We start from the raw sequence: 23,802 nt of genomic DNA, 5'->3' as shown, positions 1-23,802 counted from the left end.
CAAACCTTGCCTTAGAGCCTTTGCCTTCGTGCAATTCATAGTCGCATGGTACCCAGTTTCTTCCTCCATTCCACAGATACTGCAAGTGGGCAAGACATTGGGGAGTCTTCTACTTCTGTTTACCTGAACAGCTAGGCTGTTAGTAGCTAACTTCCAGGTGAATATCTTTACTTTGGGAGGTACATTTGTGCTCCAAATAGTATTCCATAGACTTCTATCCCCATTCAGATTTTCACTTGAGTTTGGTGGATTATTGGATCTGAGATCAAGGGCCAGATTGTAGGCACTCTTCACTGTAAACATGCCATGTTTTTCTGGGATCCAAGATATGAAATCATCCTCGTCAATTCTTGGCAAGCGAATTTTGAGTATTTCCTCGGCATCATGGGGCATAACAATTTTCCTTACCAAATCTTCCTTCCATGATCGGTCCTCGTGATTTATAAGCTTATCTACTCGTCTAAATCTTGAGTTTGTCAAGTTTGCAGTGACTTTCATGTCTCCCCTTGGGATCCAATTATCTCTCTGAATCCGAACTTTCTTCCCGTTTCCGATACGCCATAATATTCCTTTTTTAGGAGCTCGAGGCCATACATGATACCTTGCCAATAGGGAGATGGGTTCCTAATAAAAGCAGTATCTATTAACTCTCCATTTGGGCAGTATTTTGCTTTTAGTAACCTTGCACATAAGCTATCTAGAAAAGCAATGAGTCTCCAAGCCTGTCTTGCCAACAATGCTTGATTGAACAAATGGAGATCTCTGAAACCCATTCCGCCCTGCCCTTTTCTTCTCGTAACTTTATCCCAACTCATCCAATGCGTTCTTCTCCTGTCATTTTCATCACCCCACCAGAAGTCTCTTATCAATTTCATGAGATCTTCACACAGTCCCTCTGAGAATTTGAACACACTCATGGAGTAGGTAGTAATGGCTTGTATCACTGATTTAATGAGAACATCCTTTGCTCCACTAGAGGAATTTTTTTCAGTACAGTCGGAGACACGCTTTTTGATTTTCTCCTTGACTGGCTGAAATTTGCCATCTTTCATACGTCCTTCGGGAACTGGTAGACCAAGGTATTTCTCCTCGAAACTCACAGTCTGTATGTCCAAAATGGTTGCCACCACCTGACCTTGTGCCTCAGTACATTTGTTTCCTAACAACAAGGAGCACTTCCAGGGCTTAGGAGTTGCCCTGTGGCCACCTCGTACTTAATCAAAACATTTTTAACTTTATTTGCTTGATCTGCATTGGCCTCAAAGAAAAGAAGACTGTCATCAGCAAAAAGAAGGTGTGAAATACCCGAGCTACGTCGGCATACCTTAAGTTCCTTAATATGTCCTGCATCAATCTCTCTTTGCAGTAGCCTAGACAGCCCATCACCAACAAATAAAAAGAGATATGGTGATAGAGGGTCCCCCTGTCGAAGTCCTCTAGTTGGTTTGAAATTCTCCAAAGTCTCTCTGTTGAACCGGACTGAATATGTTACCGTTCTGACACATGTCATTACCCATATAATCCACTGCTCAGCAAAACCCAGCTTCTCTAAAATTTCTTCCAGATATTTCCAATCCACCCTATCATACGCCTTGGCCAGATCCAATTTGTAGCCACAAAATTTACCTTTCCCATCACTGCTCTTCTGTAAGGCATGAATGCATTCGAAAGCTATAAGAGCATTGTCAGTAATAAGTCTACCCGGAATGAAGGCACTCTGACTCGGGGCAATAATTTCTTGGAGCAACGGTCGAAACCTATTTACCATGCACTTCGACTCAATTTTGTAAATAACATTACAGAGGCTTATGGGTCTAAAATCCTTTAGGCACACCGGGTTTTTAGTTTTTGGTATAAGAACTATTACCGTGTCATTTATTCTTTCAGGCATCACTCCTGTCCTAAAGAAATCTTTAACAGCAGCCACAATATCATTCTTGAAGACTCCCCAATGTCGCTGGAAGAATCTTGCTGGAAAACCATCTTTGCCAGGTGCCTTCAATGGTCCTATTTGAAAAAGAGCATTTCCTATTTCCTTACACAACCTTTCATTCATTTCTTGGGATATTTGGGTGTGTACATTATCTGTAATAATATCTGGCTGGACCTTCTGATCTGCAGTATATAAATCCTTAAAAAACTTTGTCGCCATTTCTTCCATCTCTTCTTTGCTTTCAGACATGCTTCCATCAGCCTTTTCCAAACGTTCAATTTTATTTTTCTTTGCCCTCCACGTAGCTTTTTGGTGGAAGAACTTTGTGTTTCTATCTCCTTCCTTTAGCCACTGAATTCTAGAGCGTTGCCTCCAATATAGCTCTTCTTGTTCAAGCAAATTATCTAGCTCCCATTCAATACTTCTCTTCTCCTCTTGATTATGCCGCACAAAATTTCTATTTATATTTTCTAATCTTTTCCTTAACCTTTCAATCCGTTTTGAGACAGATCCTACTGTCTTTTTGTAAGAGATACTTCTCCTAGGCTTGTATCGATTCGGCAGTGTATGACTTTATCTATACTTCTTATAAAATAAAACCCCACTAAGTGCAATTAATATTTATCTATCTCAACATGCAAGCTATCCACATCATCTATTTTTTTTAGCCAATCATTTGTCCACCTCATCCCACTAATAGTTCTTATTTATTATCTATCTCTGCATGCAAGATATTTATATTACCTATTTTTAACTATTAAACTAGCAATATCATTTTGTTCCGCTCGATTGATAATATCGCACCCTCATGTTATATCATTACATAGTTAAGTCATGTGCAAATTGAACACCGAAATAGTTTGGCAACCAAATGAACTCTTTGCGAATTAAACGCAATGTTAATTATGTGCTCTTATATGTAACCACATATGACATTTTTTAAAACATGCGGCAATGTGCATGCATTTTTCATGCAAGCCATCAATATCATTTGGTTCTTTACCTTATCTAGTTCAATCACATACACCTCTAAAATATAACGATCTTTAAATTTTCAAATACCTATCCATTTTATGGCTATTAAATTTAGTGTCTCAACTACTATGGCCAACTAAATATTGTATATTCTATAAACCAAGTTTTCTGTGTTTTATTAGATTTCTTAAAGAGATATCCGCTGCAACGCGGGTATTGTTCTAGTTTACAAAACGGACAAAAGCCCGTTTCGAAGACACGGGCTCATAGCAAGAATTACTATATCAGCAGACTAGCAGCACAATTCTTACAAAGACTGGCAGTCATAAACACATCACTACAGGGTACAACAGACACAGAAAAAAGGATTTCTTTAACAGTTGAAAAAGAAAGGATTTCTCCATGAAAATACAAGAAAAATATCATCCTACATTTGTAGCTATGGGCTGCATATCTACTAGTTTCACCGAGCTCATGCTGCGTTGAGCCTTGAGGTGAGTTATTTATGGTTATCTGGCGTTTAATTTTGTAATTTACATTTGGTTTCGGACTGAACCTGAAGTGAAATCCGGGGAGTGTATTATAGCTTGTACCGGACTGAACCTGAAGAAAAATGTTTCCATATTGCTAGGATGTATTACCGAAACGCAAGTTGCACAACCTCTTTGGTTAGAACTGCTAAATTTTTGTCTCAGCTTTGCTGCAACAGACACATCTTCACAGAAAAGGCTCTGATATTGAACGCACGCAGTGGTTTGGAGCAACACAACATCAGCATGCATCAGACTCTTTGTTAACACAAAGTTCTAAATCCAAGTGGTGACATTAGACGCAGTGGTTTGGAGCAACACAACATCAGCATGCATCAGACTCTTTGTTTAGAACTTGGAACCGCTGGTTGATAGTGTGTTCAATTTCCGTTTCGACTTTGCTGTAACATACACATTTTCACAGGAAAAGCTACGATAAGAGACAAGTTCTGAAGCCAAGTGGTAACATCGAAGTTGATTCACTCATTCAGTCTACAGAGGAAGCATACCATACAAGAAGCAAATGGAAATTAATTAACAGACGGGAAAACAGCAGAACCATCACCGATAATCCATCACTGGGACTCCTCGCCGGCGGTGTCGTCCTCCTGGTCGGACTGGAGGGGCGGGAGGAGCTGGGCCTTGCGGCGGGTGTCGCGGGGCGGGACGGGGACGGCGAGGAAGTGCTTGGTCTTGGAGATGGGGCGGGACCGCAGCAGCTCCACGACGTCGCCGACCTTGAACTGGTTCTCCGGGTCGTGCGCCTGGTACTTCTTCTTGATGCGCTCCCGGCGGTGGTACTTGGGGTGCGGCGCCAGGCGCACCACCTCCACCCCCACCGTCTTGTTCGCCTTGGTCGTCACCACCCGCCCCGTCAGCTGCTTCGCCGCCGAGATCCGGGTGAGGAACGCCGGCCGCGAGGACGCGGCGCCCACGGCGACATTGGAGGAGGAGCAAGGGAGGTGGAGCGGGGACGCGAAGGTGGAGCTGAGCAGCATCTTCTTCTTCTTCCTAGGTGCGCGCACGTATGACTCTGAGGAAGGATAGGGATAAGGTTATGTTTGGGTTTCTTGCTGGCCCTTTGTATTAACCATAAATATGCAGAGTAACAGTTTGTATTGCACTAGTAGTCTGAAAATGAAAAATACCAGGGAGACAGAATTGATGAGAGCTTGTCAAATTTCTCCGTTACACAAAATTATATGCGGATGTATGTCACAACAATTAATCAAGAGCATCTCTAACAGATAATCTATTATAGGACACCCACATTGCCATTTTTTAATCACCAAAAAAACACAACTTGGTTTAAAACATGATATATTTAAGGGCACGGCAGCCGTAGCAGGTCATGTAAAATAGGTCACTTCTACACCAACTTGTCCTTCTTCAACGGATCAAATCTCAAACTGGATAACTAAAACTTAAGTTGAAATAGTTTTAATTTAATTCACACACTTCTAATCCATTAGATAGATTAAATACATTCAAATTCAACTTTCCCGCGATAAAAATCTAATTTGACAGACACTTGAAACCTAAACTTCGATATTTTGACCCTAAACTTCCGTACTACGATACATAACTAAACTTGACACTACGATAGATAAAACTCAACACCGATGGTGGAGGCGGAGTTCACTCCCAATCGTCGTCGCCAAAATTGCTGATGTTATTCCAGAAGTCCGAGTCCAACTTGGAGGAGGAGGAGCCCAACAAGAGGACGATGGTGGAGGGGCTGCCTCGGATGCCGCAGTCGCAACCTCTTCCTCCGCCTTCTTGGTGTTGGCACTCGCTGTGAAGTACTCCGGCTCGAATTGGTTGAGCTCGGGTGTTCATAAAAAAATCTTCCCCATTGCCTCCTCATCGGTCTCGTGGGCCCTAATCTGCAAAAACGAGTGGCGATTCTCCTTCTCATGCTCGTTGGTGACCATACGCACCAGCGGGAAGAGGAACTCGGCCTCCCTGAGGCTCTCCACGTCGTCGAAATTTACCTCCGGGCGCGGCCAGCCGAACATCGATGGACCAAAGTAGTAGGCGCGCGCGGCTAGCTCTGGCGACGGACCGTGCCGAGCCACCAACGCTAGCCGTTGACGGTGATCTCCGCGGCGTAGCAGCTGGAATGACGCAACCACACGTCGAGGAGGACAGTCGACGACTTGGGGCGGCGACGCGGTGCGATTCAGCGGTGAATGGTGGCATCGGATCCGGTGGTATTGGGGCGCGCTGGCGGCGAGAATTGGAGGCGGCGGGGCTGCGGGACAAAAGGTTGGTGGATTTTTCAGCGTGGTGGTTGGGCTAAGCACGTCGATAAAAATATAGGATGCATTACCACCCCTGGTGGTGTATATTTAGATCACTTAGACCAAAGTATACATCACGATGTAAAAAAAAATACATCACCATACGGGTCGCCATTTTGGATAAGCATTTTCGGGCCAATGTGATGTAAAAATCAGCTAGTCAGTATTAGAGATGCTCTAAACTCCCGTCTAGTGAATTGCAAGCTTGACCCCTTACGTCAACATTGTGAGATCAATTCCTCAAAGAAAAAAAACATTGTGAGATCAATTAACCTACTTTATGAAAAGTTCACCAGCTTATCTGGTTTAAAAATAATTGTGTTCAAAACACATTTTTTCGGAGGGTAAACTGCCGCACTTTGCTAATTACTTCATAATGTTTATAGGATACAAAAGTTAAAAATCATCTAGAGTATCTAGTAACCAGACGCGGAGACTGTGCTTGTGGTAAGTAGAGGAGCGTGGAAGCCCGTGTGCCTCGGAAAATCTTATTTGATGCTTCACGCGAACCTTAGCGCTGCGGCGCTCACTTCTCATGCGGTGGCCTTCACGAAGACGACAAAAAGAAGAGGTCCGCGTGGCCTAACTCGCCGGAGACGAGGAGGACGCGGCGTCGATCGCTAGCGAAGGTGAGGCCATGAACTAAGGGTTAGAGTGCAGTTGCGGGAGCTTAGGGTTATGGTGCAGGTGCGGGAGCTCGCCGACAGTAGAACTTAGGGCTTTGAGGGTGTAGAGGGTCGTCGAGCCGGAGATAGGGTGCGGCTTAGAGGGAGGCTAAGGGCGGCAGCGAACCGGCGATGGGCAGCAATGGAGGTGGGTGGGATGGAGAGGCACTGCGGGAGCGGGCGGCATGGACGGCGGTGAAGTGGGTGTGTCTTAGCCAAAGAAGAAGGCGTGGAGGAGGACGATGACGCGATGGTGTCGATTGGTGGGCCGGCTCCATGACAGCTTCCCTGCGTGCGCCAATACGCTCGTCGGTGCCTGAAGTGTGAAGTAGTACCTTCTATGTGAACTGTGAAGGTTCTGCAGTTGCCCCTATACATCGTCCGTGTGCGTGCAGGAGTAGGGCATGCACGTGAGCGCCTCCCTCGTGCGTCCTATTGGGCAGGCCTAGGAAAGGGTCCTTGGGTAGGCTTTTTCTTTTGGAAAACGCTTCAGATCCGGCGACCGATAGCATCCCTCGCTTCGCGCGGCCCTTTACGGACCTGGTTTTCGGCCCAAACTGGAGTGTTGCTTTTTTTAAAAGAAATGTACAGTATTGTTTCCAGATTTGTAACAACTAGATAAAAAATTTGTTGTAAACTCACACGACATATTTTGTAAGATTTTTCTAAGTGATATGTTACGAAAATGTGTGTTTCTTGATACGTTGTAAACGGATGACTTTTTTATTGTAATTATTTGTGATTTTTGGTGTAATTGTTTTAGTCATGGACACTTTTTTCGTAGAGATGTTGTATATGTTCGTTAGTTTTGTAACAAATGCATATAAAAGTTATAGAGAAAGCATGTCAGAGATGTTGTAATGTTCACCTGGACGTTTGCTATAAATTATTTTGTTGTAATCGCTAATAATTTTTGGTAAAAATAGCTGGTGATTTTGTTGTAATTTGATATATATATAAAATGTGTTATTTTCAATCAAATTTTCACAGCCACGAACATATGTTTTTTGTTGTTATAGCTTTTGATTTTTTATTGTAATTGTATCAATTTTTGTTGTAAACCAACCTATAGCAAAACAATTATTGTTTAACCATTTTTTTATAATACTATTTTGTTTATATTTTTTGTAATTTTTTTGTTATAATAGTACATATTTTTTGTAAGCGAAGTGAGATATTTTGTTGTAATACTTAGTATAAGGACCGCGGGTTAAGTTTCAGAAAAACAGGGGGCAAAATGCAAATCTCGCACCGCGGTAAATTTCGGACGTCGGATCTTGATCGTACGGCGCGGAGAACGACCGATTTTCGGCCGTCCCATCCGGCGACCGACGCGTAGCGTCCGCCTTTTCTTTTTGCTATTATTTCTATTTTCTTTAACAAAATTCAAGATTGGGGACCTTTCATTTTGAAGAAAACTTATATTTAAAAAATGTCCCGCCTTAATTTTTCAAATTATAAAAATGTTTAAAAGTAGAAATTATTTAAATATAAAAATTATTCAAAGTAAGCAAATGTTCGAACTTTAAAAAAATCATACATGAAAATTATTCAGACTTGAAAATTATTTAAACTTAAAAATTATTCAAAGTTGCAAAATGTTCAAATTTAAAATTGTTCCAATGATAAAAAATGAAATAAAATAATCTTCAATTTAAAAATCATTTATATTTTAGAAAAATAATTTTTCATTAAAAAGGAAAACAAAAAAACAAAGAACCACAGAAAACCGAAAGAAGCTGGAAGGTTCTGGATCCTTCCGAAAACCGAAAAGACCATTCAACATGTTAATAGGTCAGGCCAGTGGTCACTATTCATGCATGCACGCGGATGATATGTAGGCTTTTTCGGGGTGCTCCTATTCAACGCGTTTAGCGCCTGTTACGCCACCGACGCCCATAGGAAGACAAGATGGGCCCTGGCCCAGCAACTACTTCCCCAACTACTCTTCTTCTTCCTCATGTTCGACCTCTCCCTTCTAGCTCTCAAGCCCCGCCTCCATCGTCTGCTGCCGCCACCCGCGGTCGATCCCGCAGAGCTCGCCGCACCGCCCTCCTCCATCCTCCGCCCATCGCCGGTCTGCCGCCACCCGGATCTCCCTCTAAACCCGCCCACCTCCCCAACTTCGGCAACACCCCTGCACCCTAAGCCCTAAGAACGAAAGTCGAAGAGCACCGCACCCGAACCCTAAGACCCTGTTATCACCAGAATTTGACCATGTCAGAGGTGGGCCGTGATCAAGATGGGCTTAAAGATTATATACGGAAGAAATACGTGGATCGGCCTTATATGCAAAGTTGGGCTAGATTGCCCATATATCTGTAATATAGTAGATCGTATCTTAGATAGAGTTTTACCCGTGCACGGTTAGGTGCACGCCTGAGTTAGAAAGTCCCCTGGACTATAAATATGTATCTAGGGTTTATGGAATAAACAACAACCAACGTTCAACCAACAAATCAATCTCGGCGCATCGCCAACTCCTTCGTCTCGAGGGTTTCTACCGGTAAGCATCATGCTGCCTAGATCGCATCTTGCGATCTAGGCAGCAGAAGCTTCATGTTGTTCATGCGTTGCTCGTACTGAAGCCTTTTTGATGGCGAGCAACGTAGTTATCATAGATGTGTTAGGGTTAGCATTGTTCTTCGTATCATATGCTATCGTAGTGCAACCCTTGCGTATCTAGCCGCCCTCACACCTATCTTAGGTGTGGGGGCGGCACCCCGCTTGATCGTTATTTAGTAGATTCGATCCGTTACGGTTGCTCCTTGTTCTTCAAGGATTAGTTTAATATCTGCAATAGTTAGGCCTTACAAAGGGTTGGAGGATCCAGCGGCACGTAGGGTGTTGTTTACTAGTCCTAGACAGGATGTTCCGGGGATCAACCTCGTGTTGGTTTTTAGGCCCTATCTAGGATCGGCTTACGATCACCGTGCGTGGCCGCGAGGCCCAATCGTGAGTAGGATGATCCGATTATGCGGTGAAAACCCTAAATCGTCGTAGATCGTTTTAGCTTTATCTTGATCAAGCAGGACCACCATATATTCGTGCACCTCGTACGAATCATGGGTGGATCGGCTCCTTGAGCCGATTCACAGGATAACCTGAGAGCCGATCGAGGCTCGTATTTAATGTTTACGTGTATGCCATGCAGGAAACTAAGCGAGGAATCTCCATCACCTTCCTGACCAGGTATAGGTCAGGTGGCACGCCCTTGCATCAGCATCGGACGTGTGTACCAGAGGCTTTGCGGGCCGTCGCTCGGAGGGACCAGGGCCAGCCGCAGCCCTAGGTTGTTCCCGGCTCTACTGTGTTGCCCTTCGCTGCCCGCCGGTGGGTTTTGACCGCAACACATTCTGGCACGCCTGGTGGGACAAGCTTCGACATCAACCACCTCGCCATCTACATCTGAGATGGCGGACGGCACTCCAGTCACGTACGAGGATCTGACCGACGAGCTCAAGAAAAAGTATGACGAGGCCAAAGCAGTCCTCGAAGCCGATCTCATCAGCTCATTTCACAGAACCCGTTCACATGGCATCAGGTGGAAGGGGTTCTCACCGGAAGGCGCGCTCGATGGAGTGGACCTATCCGTCCCGTCAGAAGAACGTACCAGGGCCCTGCGCCAGGAGATTAGCGGCATGGTGACTCACTCGTTGCATCGCCATTCTGAGAGCCTGGTGAACACTTTGGAGCATGTCGCCGTTCGGATGATCAAGGAGGTCATGAAGTATCAGCACTCTCTATTAGAACCAGCTCTCGGGACCTACCAAGGAAAAGTGCCACTTCAGTTCCGTCCACCGTCGTCATTCGCATTGACGGCACCAGAAGTGCCTAATTCACCGTCATGCGCCGTTGACAGGATTAATGACACGTACCCTGGGAGGTGCCAGCCAAGACACTCGTTCAACATCAATATGGTAGAACTGGGGCACTGCCCTGATGAGGGTAGAGACGAGGGGAGCTGCTCTCATAGCGAAGATAAGGAAGAAGCTGCTCCACGCGATCGGCCCCGACACTGCCAAAAGATCCTGGTGATGATCAAGATGGAAGCCGATTCTAGCGATCGGCCCGTATTATCCGTACCACCTGCTCTCCCAGTATGTGGCGTCGACCTCACAGGGGACGGAAAGCTAGGGTATGGGTTTACATCGGCTGATGAGCTAGAGGAAGTCGACATTGGTCCTGGGGATAAGCCGCGACCGACTTTTATCAGCAAGAAGTTAGATCCACAGCTCAGGGGACAGATGATAGCTCTGTTAAAGGAATACCCAGATTGCTTTGCATGGGATTACACGGAGATGCCTGGGTTGGATAGGAGCATCATTGAACATCGGCTCCCCCTTAAGAAAGGATTTCGGCCGTTCCAACAACGAGCACGTCAGATGAGGGCCGAAATTCTGGAAGAAGTCAAGAAAGAGATCGAGAAAATGTTGGCCGCCGGGTTCATCAGGCCATGCAGGTATGCTGAGTGGATCTCCGATTGTTCCTGTAGAGAAGAAGGACGGCCGATGGCGTGTGGCCATCGATTTCCGAGATCTCAATAGAGCCACTCCAAAGGACGAGTATCCGATGCCTGTGGCAGAAACGTTGATAAATGCCGCTGCTGGCCACAAGGTATTGAGCTTCATGGATGGCAACGCCGGCTATAACCAGATCTTCATGGCTCCGGAAGATATACACAAGACCGCATTCAGAGTGCCAGGGGCAGTAGGCTTGTTTGAATATGTGGTCATGACCTTTGGGTTGAAGAATGCTGGTGCAACGTACCAACGAGCCATGAATTATATATTTCATGATCTGATCGGTAAGTTGGTGGAGATCTATATCGACGACGTGGTAGTCAAATCTGTCTCCATGGCGGGACACTTGGATGATTTACGGCGCGTCCTAGACCGAACTCGGAAATTCGGACTGAGAATGAATCCGAAGAAGTGTGCCTTTGGCGTGACGGCTGGTCAATTCCTAGGTTTTCTGGTTCATGAACGGGGAATTGAGATCGGCCTGAAAAGTCAGGAGGCGGTGCGTACCATGCAGCCGCCAACCACGAAGAAGGAGCTCCAACGTCTCATCGGCAAGATCAATTTTGTCCGACGATTCATCTCTAATCTGTCAGGGCGAATCGAGCCGTTCATGGCGCTGGTGAAGACTAAATCTGATGACGAGTTTCATCAGGGGGCGTAATGAACGACAAAGCGTTTGATGAGATTAAGCGGTATCGACGACGCCGCTCGTGCTAGTTCCGCCCAAGAAGACCGGCCGTACTACATCTACTTGTCGATGGGCGACACATCCATCGCTTCGGTAGTGGTGCAACTCTACGAGGGCGTTGAAAAGGTCGTTTTCTACCTCGGCGAGAAGGATCTTTCGGACGCGGAGACAAGATATCCCGAGGTCGAGAAACTTTGCCTCTGCCTGTTCTTTACCTGCACCAAGCTTCATCACATCCTTTTGACGGCAGAGATCATCGTCATATGCAAGTCAGATGTTGTCAAGCACATGTTGTCGGCCCCTGTTTTGAAAGGCCGACTTGGTAAGTGGATGTTTGCGTTGTCAGAGTTTGATCTCCGGTATCAGCCTGCGAAAGCAGTCAAGGGACAAGCGTTGGCCGATCTTATCGCTGAACGGATCAGTACCAATATAGCAGCACTATCTATACGTGCATGGGCTATGTTCTTCGATGGATCGGTTTGTGACGATGGTTGTGGCATCGGCATTCTGCTCGTGTCGCCTCGGGGGGCAGAATACTCCTTCTCCATCAGATTATCCACCCCTTGCACCAACAACGTAGCAGAATATGAGGCAATACGTAAGGGGATGGAGTTGCTACTGGAAGCCGGAGCAGAAGCGGTAGAGCTTTTTGGAGACTCCAAGTTGGTGATTAACCAGCTCACGGATGAATATAAGTGCGAAAGTGAATCGCTTTTCCCATATTGGGTGGAATGCCGTGAGTTGATGACACAGTTTCGGTACATCAACTTTAATTGGGTCCCAAGATCCCAAAACACCGAGGCCAACAATCTCGCACAAATGGCGTCAGGCTACATAGATACAGCTGACGGGTCAGAAGTTCAGGTACAATTCTTGGAACAGGATGATTGGAGAGCCGAAATCTTCAATTACTTAAAAGATTCGGCTCGGGGGGCACCTAAACGGATAAGATACAAAGCCATGAAGTATGTCCTCATAGGAGACGACATGTTCTACAGGACGTTGGAAGGGTTACTACTCAAGTGCCTGGGACCAACTGAGTCTAATCGGCTCTTACATGAGGTGCATGAAGGCGCCTGTGGAACGCATCAGTCGGCTCATAAGATGAAGTGGCTGATCAGACGATCAGGGTTTTATTGGCCCACCATGCTTGAAGATTGCTTCAATTATTACAAGGGGTGCCAAGCGTGTCAGATGTTCGGGAAGATTCAGATGGTACCAGCATCAGCGATGAACCCCATCATCAAGCCTTTGCCGTTTCGGGGGTGGGGCATGGATATGATCGGCAAAATCCATCCGGCGTCGAGCAAAAAACACGAATGGATTTTGGTTATCACAAATTACTTCACCAAGTGGGTGGAAGCCGTCCCTATGAAGAAGGTAAAATCACAAGATGTGATCAAGTTTGTGAAAGAACACGTCATTCATAGGTTCGGGATTCCCCAAACTATCACGACCGATGGAGGTTCGGTCTTTGTTTCTAAGGAGTTCAGGAAGTTCTGCGATGACATGGGGATTAAACTGATCCGATCATCTCCGTACTATACTCAAGCTAATGGGCAAGCTGAAGCGTCCAATCAGAGTCTAATCAAGCTAATCAAGAGGAAAATTGACGAGAACCCTAGGGATTGGCATGAGAAGTTGTCAGAAGCGTTATGGGCCTACCGCATGTCGTGCCATGGAGCTATAAAGACTTCGCCGTATCAGCTTGTCTATGGACAGGAAGCTGTATTGCCTTGGGAAATTACGGCTGGATCAAGACGTATCACGTTTCAGAATGATCTGACAACTGAAGAATATGCAGCCTTGATGAGTGACACTATTGAGGACGCAACAGAGCTTAGGCTTTGGTCGTTGGAGAAGATTAAGGAGAACAAAGCCAGGGTGGCTCGTGCCTACAATAGAAAGGTTAGACCAAAGGAGTTTCAAGTTGGTGATCTAGTATGGGAAGCTGTGTTGCCATTAGGAACCAGGGACAAGGCATATGGCAAATGGTCTCCTAATTGGCACGGTCCGTACAAAGTTGTCCAGGCCTTGAAGGGCAATGCATACATGTTGGAAGAGTTGGACGGCGAGAAGTTCCCAGTAGCTGTCAATGGTCAACACCTCAAGAAGTATTTCCCAAGCATGTGGGATGACGGGCAGTAAGATGTGAGGGCCGATTTAAAATCGGCCAGTAAAAAAAAAAAAAAAAAACACAGCCGATGCGCAGACATCGACTTGAGAAAACGTATGGAGATAACAGTATGCAAATGCAGCCGATGCACGGGCATCGACTTCAGAATAACAAAGCCGATACGCTGATATCGACTCTAGAGGAATAAGCTCAAATTGGCAAGTTAACGGAATCGGTTCAGACCAGAAATCTGATGGTGTGGACGAGAATTAGGCCTATTGAGGCCTGTTGGACTGCGTGTTTAGGCAACAGCTTGGCCTTAGATCGCAATGCGAGCCGATGTTCTGCTATCGGCTCTCTGTATGGCAACTCCATTCGACGATCGGCAAAGTTGACAAGGAAGCAAAATTAATGGAGGGACATTTTCTTCATTAATAGAGGGATTCCTTACAAAGAAAGAGCCGATTGCTCAGGGAAGAGGAGGGCAAAAGCCAACTACTACTACTGATCCCTAATCTAGGGGCCGTTGCTGCCCTCGTCGTCGCTGCCTCCGGCGCAGCTGCTGAGAGGCTCCTCATCAGAGCTTCCGTAGCCTTCTACGGGAGCCTCATCTTCCTCATCGTCGTCATCGCTGTCGTCGTCCCACCAGGTGCGGAGGCGCTTCGCTGGTGGGTAACCTTCGAGGGAGTCGTCGTCGTCGTCGTCCTCCTCCGCCTCTTCCTCGGAGGAGGTAAAATCGTCCCAGGAGAAGCGGTCATCCTCGCTCTCCGCCTCCTCTTCCCCTTCGACGAGGAATTGAAGGTCGCCCTCTCCGTCGGTCAGGGATTTGTCATCCTCAGACCAGATGGAGGAATCGTGTTCCTCCTTGTCCCACGTCGTTGGGGCGAGAATGTCGTGCGCCGCCAACGAGCCCCACTCCGGCGTCGGCTCGCGGGATGAGGAGGAGTCAGAGAAGACCGACGAGGTGGAAGAGGAAGAAGAGGAAGACATGGCTATGGGGGATTGGGGGTTTTTTGGGTGCCGATGGCCAGAGCATAGCAAGGTGATGAAGTGGCAAACTGCTCAGAGCGGTTAAATAAAGGGGCTATAGTAGAAATTCAATGCCACAGCAGTTTCCGAGGAGGCGGTGCCCAAAGACAACGGTCAAATCACGCGGAATAGTTGAGAAGACAGGGCATCATGATGAAGAATGCTGCGACGGTTCTGCTCTGCCATGACATGACCCGACGAAGAAAGAACAGAGTGATTTTGGAATTATCAATTCCAAAACCAGGGGGGCATGTGTTATCACCAGAATTTGACCATGTCAGAGGTGGGCCGTGATCAAGATGGGCTTAAAGATTATATACGGAAGAAATACGTGGATCGGCCTTATATGCAAAGTTGGGCTAGATTGCCCATATATCTGTAATATAGTAGATCGTATCTTAGATAGAGTTTTACCCGTGCACGGTTAGGTGCACGCCTGAGTTAGAAAGTCCCCTGGACTATAAATATGTATCTAGGGTTTATGGAATAAACAACAACCAACGTTCAACCAACAAATCAATCTCGGCGCATCGCCAACTCCTTCGTCTCGAGGGTTTCTACCGGTAAGCATCATGCTGCCTAGATCGCATCTTGCGATCTAGGCAGCAGAAGCTTCATGTTGTTCATGCGTTGCTCGTACTGAAACCTTTTTGATGGCGAGCAACGTAGTTATCATAGATGTGTTAGGGTTAGCATTGTTCTTCGTATCATATGCTATCGTAGTGCAACCCTTGCGTATCTAGCCGCCCTCACACCTATCTTAGGTGTGGGGGCGGCACCCCGCTTGATCGTTATTTAGTAGATCCGATCCGTTACGGTTGCTCCTTGTTCTTCAAGGATTAGTTTAATATCTGCAATAGTTAGGCCTTACAAAGGGTTGGAGGATCCAGCGGCACGTAGGGTGTTGTTTACTAGTCCTAGACAGGATGTTCCGGGGATCAACCTCGTGTTGGTTTTTAGGCCCTATCTAGGATCGGCCTACGATCACCGTGCGTGGCCGCGAGGCCCAATCGTGAGTAGGATGATCCGATTATGCGGTGAAAACCCTAAATCGTCGTAGATCGTTTTAGCTTTATCTTGATCAAGCAGGACCACCATATATTCGTGCACCTCGTACGAATCATGGGTGGATCGGCTCCTTGAGCCGATTCACAGGATAACCTGAGAGCCGATCGAGGCTCGTATTTAATGTTTACGTGTATGCCATGCAGGAAACTAAGCGAGGAATCTCCATCACCTTCCTGACCAGGTATAGGTCAGGTGGCACGCCCTTGCATCAGCATCGGACGTGTGTACCAGAGGCTTTGCGGGCCGTCGCTCGGAGGGACCAGGGCCAGCCGCAGCCCTAGGTTGTTCCCGGCTCTACTGTGTTGCCCGTCGCTGCCCGCCGGTGGGTTTTGACCGCAACAGACCCCAACACCTAAATCCCTAAGTACCCTTCCTCGCCTCCACTGGCGACGCCGCGGCCAGCCTCGTTGTCCCCTTCTCCAACGAGGTCCTTTCCTTGCATCCGTCGGGATGTCACAGTCGTGACGTCCCGTCTCTGGTGAGATCGGCAGTTGAGCTCCTTGTACATCTTCCTCGCATCTCTATCTCCAACTTGCAAAAAGGCCGAGGCCAAAGTCACCCCTCACGCGAGCGCTAGCACACTAACGTGCGCAGTGAGGAGGCGCTCATTCCCCCCTTTTCTTTCTCTCTCATCGCTACAGTAGCTGAGAGCTCTTCTCAGAGGGCCGGGCCGACCTGAGGCCAATGTCACCGGCGTCGCCGGTCGAGATGGGCGGAGGGAAGGCGCCGGAGTAGATAGGTTAGTTAGATGTAGTGGCAGTTTGCCGGTAGGGGGCCTGGTGCCCGGTAGTTTGAGCGGAGGAGGAGATCTGGCCGCCTGGATCTCATCCGATTTAGGGTTCTTCCTTCTCGCTCTTCTTCTCCGGTAGTCGGAGGGGAGAGTGGAGAGGAGGACTGACACTCAGTCCAATAAAGGAGTGGCGGTGAACCACCTTCTGCAGAGCGACTGCGGCGGGAGGCGTCTTTCCCTGGCCGGCCTTGGAGGCGAGGGGGAAAAAGCGCGCCTGCTGGCGACCAACGGCGTGAACGAGCTCCTGGCCGGCCGTGGAGGCGAGGAGGAGCACAGCCGCGCCATTTCTTCGTCGACTGCTGCTGGGTGGTCTTATCTGCGCCGATTCTGGTGCAATAGTAGAGCACTGACGCTGTTCCTCTCGGTCGGACGTGGAGGCGAGAGCGATGACAGTGGCCGTGCTGCTGCTCTGCACTGGAGACGGTGCCACAACTGCTTCAACCTCGGAGCTGTGTGTGCTTCTTTTTCGCCGTCGTTCATACGGCGGTTAGCCTGGGAAGCTCTCCAACATGGGACTCATGCCATCGATGACGTTCTCCAGGGTGCTTCCCGGAACGCCCCAGAACAGGGCGCGCCCTTCCCTGTTCCAACTGTTCGGCCCGCCGACAAGGCCGGTGGTGCTACGCATCTACATGTCGTACTTCGCCTGGAAGTAGGTGCCCCACCAGGCGTCGTTGTTTTTGGCCGCCCAGGTCGGATCGGCCCGCTCCTCGGTGTCGAGTTCAGCCCACCGGGCCCTGATGGCGTCCTTCCAGCGCTCCGTGCCCGGCGTCGGCGGCGGCGGGACGCCCATGCCGTTCACGGCCATCTTCCAGCCGCCGCTGCTTGGCAGGCGCATGTCTGGCAGGATGGGATATCCCGCGCGGAACAGCGCCCACGCCTCCTTCACGGTGAGGCTGTCGCGGCCGAAGCCGTTCGACGCGGTGATCTTGCGGGAGGACGACGACATTGCTTGGAACGGCGAGGAGAAGATCTGAGGGCTGCGAGGAGAAGATTTGGGAGCGGCGAGAGATTGGGATGAACCGCAGGGCCTCTCAATGTACATCGGCGGCAGCGGGTGGTTGCACGCAATAACACCGGCACGAACGGTCACGCGACCATGCACGACGAGACGCCTCGTCTCGCTTTTCTTTGTGTTCCGAAACGTCCCCTGTGGGGCGGTGACGGTCTCGGGACGCCGGACACCGTATCAGACCGCGCCGGATAAAAAATAAATTAGGAACTGGAAATATTTTTCTGTTCAACGTGCCCCAAATCACTTTGGGACGTTTGGGACGCGCTGGAGATGCTTTTACGTTGGTATATTGTACAGCGTAGCCTTGAACCATTAGTGGTATCCCCACGGGCCTAAGGTGTACCACAGTGCCGCTCCGCAAAACGCTCCGTAGCTTTTTCTTTTGTTTTGTCCCACATCGCTAGTTTAGCGTCGATCCGATCAGTTTAACTAGCTCCGGGCGTACCGTGGTGATGTGCCTTCACGGAGAAGACCGTCAGCCGAGAAAAAAAAAACGTTCGGTGAGACTGCCTCTCAAGCAGTAAGCAGCCTTGATGTATCGACGTAGACGCGGTACGCGTTGCGTCGGTGCACAGGAGCTATGTGCTTTGACGCATACGGTCGATCGCATGGTCGATTACACGAAAAAAAGTTGCAGATCCGCACGGTCGGTCGCACGAAAAAAAGTTGTATCCCGTGAAGTGCACACTCTGCTATCCATTAGCAGCAAGGCTTTTTGTTAAACGCTATGTAGTTTTCTGCTAGACATTAGCAGCAACGCTTTTTTGTAAAATTCTCCTACGCACCTTTTTTATTGTTCCTACTCGCCTGCTGCTCCTACTTCAAATGGCAACCAATTGTCTTGCAGATCCGGTCTAGGGGCGTGCCTCCAAGCTAGCGACGAATTCACAAAACTGTACCACCGGATACATATGTAATTAATTATATTGTAACTAAAATTTGTACCACCCGCTATGTTCTTGGTAATTTATTTTAGTTAATCCGATTCATATTATTTGTCCCTGATATGGATGTATGAACATAAAAAGTTTGTATTGATAGATCTAGGTTGGCCACGCCGGTGCCAAAACGAAATTGGGGGTGGGGGGTAGGGGGGTTCTAGGCGCGATTTTTTTGCCCGACACCCACCATTGGTTGCTTTAGGACAACGAGTGGAGATGCTCTTATATTAGGGCATTGCATTTTGTGTTGTAGATGGAGCAGTGGAGTTCGGGAGTTGTAATTTCGATTCATCTGTGCCCGCCCTCGCCGCATAATGGAAATCGTCGAAATGGCAACCGCGACGATCTAGACGCGTGCCCAAGCACGAGAACCGCCGCAGACTTGCAACCGACACCCTCTTTGATTTTTTGCGGTGCCTTCTCGGCTTCCGGCCATAGCAATATAAAAGCCGTACGTCTGAGTGTGCGGTGCCCATCCCTATTGTAATCTCCCACCGGCCACTGGCATTTCCCATCGACGACCAGCCTGCGCCATGAGTGACCTTTCGTGGCCATCCGACTTCGAGAGCAAGGGCAAGTCACCTAGGTGGCGACATTGGTGGGAAAGGGGAAAACTCCGAGCAGTTCAAGGTCCTCACCGAATGACTTCATCCCCGATGACCCGAAGGCGCATGATGCCATCACCGATGACTCGGAGGAGGAGGAAGATGTTAGGTGGGCACCGCATACACCAACGACAATGGGTGTAGAAGGACGACTGTAAGGACTCCTCATCGAAGGGGGAGACAGAGTAGTCCGAGGCGACCGACTCGTCTAAGGAGGTGAAGATGGCGCAGCAAGGCCCTCCAAGAAGAAGTAATTGTTTCAAATTTAAACTATATCAAGAACAGTGTAGGGGGACATACTATCCTTATAATGGCCCCGGCTGTATTCATAGAACGGTAGGAGACGAATGAGCATAAACAAACCGCTTCTTCTCCCTGCGATCCCTAATTGCTGTTGTATCCGATCTAAATACTCACCCCATATCCACGCATAGGCAACGGAATATATCAGCATTGACCATAACGATAAATGATGAACTGCTGTTCTCCTTGGTTAACTGTTTTCATTGGAACTAACGTTTAGACACTCACATGTGAAGAGCACAGCAAACAAACCACCAAAGAATGTTTTAACAGTCTAGTACATCCTGCAACGTATATAAGATAGTGGCAAAAGGTGCTATTGGTACAGCCTCTTTACATCGCCGGAGGGTGTACCTGATCCAGACGTTCTGAGACATTGCAATTGATACTGAGATGAGACATATAAGAACCACAAAATAACCACCAGCCGACCAGCGTAAGTGGCAAGCTTCTGGAACATGCAAATTGCCCTTGAACAAGTGATGCTATGTGTACCAGTACAACTGGATCAAACAAAGTGCGGCCCTCTCATACATATTTCTGGCCTTGAGAAGATTTGTAGCATCTGGCAGAACTCCTTGGCCTTGCTTCCAGCAACTGAGCGGTCAAAAGTTACTGTCATGGTTTGTAGCACTGTTGCCCACTCGAGTAACCGTTTCACAAGAGCAGCTTCATGGTCAGTTGCTCCCCAGTTACTAAGGTTTAGTGTTTTGAGGCAATTCAGCGTGAGTTCCTCAGTTTTCCAGTTAGGGGTCTGATCGCAAACACAGCCTGCTGAGCACACAGTTTGTACCTGAAACAAGGTGCATAGCAGGTAATAAGATTAACTGATATGATTGGATGCCATAGCATAAGAATGATGCAACTGGAAATTCAGAGACTGCCATAGCTTAAGAATTGTTAAGATATTTAAGATAACTCTCTTAAGACGTTCACAAAAGAGTAACACCTGGAAATTAGTTTGAAGTCAAACTGGTGCAAAGTATATGATTGTTCTATGCAAATAGCAAGTCACACAACAAACACTATCTTACTATTTACACAGTTAGGTATTGCACTTTTCTCTGGAATAAAGTCATGTGTTGTTTTATTGACTGAACAGGATCTTAAATCGTGCTTACACCCTTGTTATTGATGCAACATTCAAAAAGACATCCTCCAAGCAAGGCACTGTATTAATATTACCCCCTAAACTCATTAACTAGTTCATCAAGATTGAACCTCTGTGTAATGCCTCAAGTGAAATTCACATCACTGCCTTGCATGTCTAACGACGAGAGCTGCCATAATCTCCTCCAGTTCAGACAGCCACTATCTCTTCACCCCTCCTGCACTGGCACCCTCACCTCCCTCCTTTGTGGGTGCCGCCTGCCGGCGGCCTCACCACATGTCATCACCGCCATCTCTTTGTATTTGTGAGAATACGAACTAGGTATCCCATTATTTTGTTGGAAACAAAATCCGGCATCATACTCAATAGTTTTTCTCAGTTCGGCCAGACTAACGATCTTTAAAGAAGCAAAAATATGGCCGAGTTACCAACACCTAGAGTACTATGCATTGTCGCTGGGAGATTCAAAAGCCATATATTTGCCACATATATAATTTGGATCAAAGCATAAAGCCAGTATCAAAGTACCACCTAGGAGTGCCAAGAAATATAAATGCACACTAAAGTATATGAAGCAAACAAATCAAGGATAGTATTATCACCGGATGGCTAGTTTTGCAGTCAAGTGTAATAGTCAGCTTTCTGACACCAGTACACATACTGAGGAGATGGAACAAACTGGTTCCAAAGGAATGTGCCTTTGGTTCTATATGCAGGTTCATGACCACAATATTTGGTAGCCTTGTAATATCTTCCATCAAGTACTCATGGTTAGTAATTTCCTGCAGTAGAATCATCGGAAGTTAGAAAAAAGAAGTAAAGATGGAAATGGCACAAGCATCTCGTTTAAAAAAAATCAATAACAAACAAAAGTCAGAGCTCATGTGCTCCCATGAGTAATAGTATACTCACAATGCTAGTGTGCAAAATAAATGCTAACTGCTCAACGGAAGAAAGAAGTAAATGGCATTCAGAGGATATCATGCTACTAGGAAGGATAAACGGTTGGATGTGGCAAGCCATGTTTCATTGACTTAGGCAAAAGAAAAACTAGGAATAAGTCACATTAAGAATCAACTCACCAGTGGATAGAGAAGCTTGAAATTCAGAGTCTGGATGAGCTTAAAGTGCGACAAAAGCTTCATGGTGTAGCTATTGACTACTTTATGTGAATCGTTATGTCCATATACGAAAAAAGGGTAGGTGCTCAGCCGCTGTAGATTCTCCATCTCGCCAAGCTGGGTGAACCTTCGATCATAGGCATCCACCCAAATGAGGGACATCAGCTGAGGAGCGGAGATGGTTGCAACAGGTTGATTCATGGTCGTGGTGGAATGGAAGCTGCAGATGACACTTAAGGATAGGAGTGCCGGCGCGATAACAGTGAGCTGCTCCAGCCCGTGCACATTCCTCAGCGTCAATTGCTTAAGAGACTCGGACTGAACGGTGAAGTTGCCCAAACCGCGGGCACCATGGACGACGAGCTTTTGCAAAGACGGGCACCGCGGCGAGGAGACAGCTTCGCCGAGCATGCACGAACCATATAGCTGGACGGAAATCAGGTTGAGATCGGTGAGCCGTGCGAATACGCCCAATGGATGCAGGGCCATGCCAAGATATCCCAGTTGGAGGTGGATCGAGGTGGCGTTCTGGAAGCAGGGCAGCAGAAAGGCGACTATTTCCCGAGCCTGGCCATCTGATTCGTCCGGTTCAAAGATGTTGACGAGTTTTAGATGGCCGGGGAGGCGGCGCGCGGCGATTGGAAGCCAACCCGCCACGGACTCGGGGGTGGCGTCGAGTAAAGTGATGTCGAGGTCGCGGAGGGCCGCTGCTTCGTGGGATTCGAGGGCGGCGCGGATGGCGAGGGGCTCGGTGGCGGGGTAAAACAAGAGCTCCGGGAGGAGGGTCCAGAGGCGGCGCCAGCGAGTGGAGAGGACGCTGGTCCGAGCGGCGACGGCGGTGTCGACGAGCTTGAGAAGGATCTGGAGAAGGAGGTCGTCGGGAAGCGCGCTGAGGCGGTCGTCGCTGCCGCCGCCATCGGAGAGATTGGATCTCTTGGTGGGGATCTCCCCGTCGCGGCGCGCCATGGAGGATCCAAGGATGGACCTTGGTGCGCCTCAGATCGCTGTCACGCTTGGGAGATGGAGGCGGAGCAGGGAAGCCGGTACCGACGCGGTCGACGTTGCCGGTGGATGAGGGACGGCGATGGTCGGAGTCGCCGCCGGTTCAAATGTGCGAGCGTGGAAAGGCTGGGGCTGTCTCCACTCTCCACTGCTAGTGCGAACTGAGAGTGGCCTCCTATGTTAAAACAGAAATCAACGGGCTTCGTTTGTGGGCTGCTGTATTGTCGGGCTTTGTCTATCCGTATCAAATTGTGTGGCCTGGGAGTACTTCGTTCACGAGCCAAGGTATTTAAAGACGGAAAATCGGCAATTTCTATTCGATGCTCGCTGCGCAAGTTTTTTTTTTTTAACAAGAAATGCCCCGAAGGACTTGGAGCTGCATTAATTCCACACGGTTACAGACCAGATTACATAAAGGGTCTCTGAAAAACATGAAATTATAGAGAAGCCCTCATAGTTTGCAAACAGGACCTTAGGTAAGAAAGCAAAAACGCGATCAGGTCCTTGATCTGCGCCGGAGAAAGGACTCCGCCATCGACCGCTTCCAACGCCGCCGCCCGCCGGGGAGCAAGCCACTTGGGGCATCGGGAGCAGGAGTTGTCGACGACGAGCCAGATAGCCTCCCTGTGGAGGTAGAGAACCTGGAGAAGGGCCGCCCTTCTGCCATAAGATGCCGTGGCGGGGCGAAGACGCCGGCATCCACAACGGTGCTCCAAGGTTGGAGGCGACGTCCTCACCGCCACCGTCTCCCGCAGCGCAATGGCAGCCGAGGAGGACGTACTCGTCCTCCTCCAACTCTTCCTCCTCAGGACCGGCCCGATCGACGCCATCCTCGTCGTACCGCTCCGCGCCCTACACCGTCTCCAATCGCGTGATGAAGGAGGAGCCGGCGACGCCCGTCAATCCGAGGCGCGGCGGCAGCGGTAGCGACAGCCAGCGTCAGCAAGAGAGGCACGGCGGCGCCCTCCTCATCCCGAAGCCGGAGGTGAAGGAGGAGCATGAAGACGAGGAAGCGGCGAAGGCGGCGCGGCTGGCGGAGTACGAGCGGCAGCAGCGGCTCATCGCCAGCAGCGACGACCCCGAT

General features: G+C 48.4%; 2 protein-coding genes across 2 annotated transcripts; both read right to left on the bottom strand.

Annotated features, from left to right (window-relative positions):
* Nucleotides 1-3,885: 3,885 nt before the first annotated feature.
* LOC127340879 (small ribosomal subunit protein uS17c) lies at nt 3,886-4,516 on the bottom strand. The gene has a single exon (XM_051366629.2). The coding sequence runs from the start codon at nt 4,434-4,436 to the stop codon at nt 4,014-4,016; it is 423 nt and encodes a 140-aa protein (XP_051222589.1). The 5' UTR covers nt 4,437-4,516; the 3' UTR covers nt 3,886-4,013.
* A 15,165-nt stretch (nt 4,517-19,681) lies between these two features.
* LOC127340881 (putative F-box/FBD/LRR-repeat protein At4g03220) lies at nt 19,682-22,895 on the bottom strand. Its single transcript, XM_051366631.2, has 3 exons — nt 21,678-22,895; nt 21,198-21,377; nt 19,682-20,277 (listed from the first exon to the last, which is right to left on the bottom strand). Exons 1-3 carry the CDS (start codon nt 22,680-22,682, stop codon nt 19,993-19,995), a joined length of 1,470 nt encoding a protein of 489 aa, XP_051222591.1. The 5' UTR covers nt 22,683-22,895; the 3' UTR covers nt 19,682-19,992.
* Nucleotides 22,896-23,802: the final 907 nt, after the last annotated feature.

Source organism: Lolium perenne, chromosome 3 (assembly GCF_019359855.2).
Source record: "Lolium perenne isolate Kyuss_39 chromosome 3, Kyuss_2.0, whole genome shotgun sequence".
NCBI lineage: Eukaryota > Viridiplantae > Streptophyta > Magnoliopsida > Poales > Poaceae > Lolium > Lolium perenne.
This window is presented reverse-complemented; position numbering and strand designations above follow the sequence as displayed.

Excerpts from the sequence above, each read along its gene's own strand:
- LOC127340881 (XM_051366631.2), bottom strand. The coding sequence starts at position 22,682 with ATGGCGCGCCGCGACGGGGAGATCCCCACCAAGAGATCCAATCTCTCC. Across the intron at positions 21,378-21,677 it reads TCAAGCTTCTCTATCCACTG|GAAATTACTAACCATGAGTA; the intron begins GTGAGTTGATTC and ends ATTCTACTGCAG. Across the intron at positions 20,278-21,197 it reads ACTGCAAAACTAGCCATCCG|GTACAAACTGTGTGCTCAGC; the intron begins GTGATAATACTA and ends ACCTTGTTTCAG.
- LOC127340879 (XM_051366629.2), bottom strand. The coding sequence starts at position 4,436 with ATGCTGCTCAGCTCCACCTTCGCGTCCCCGCTCCACCTCCCTTGCTCC.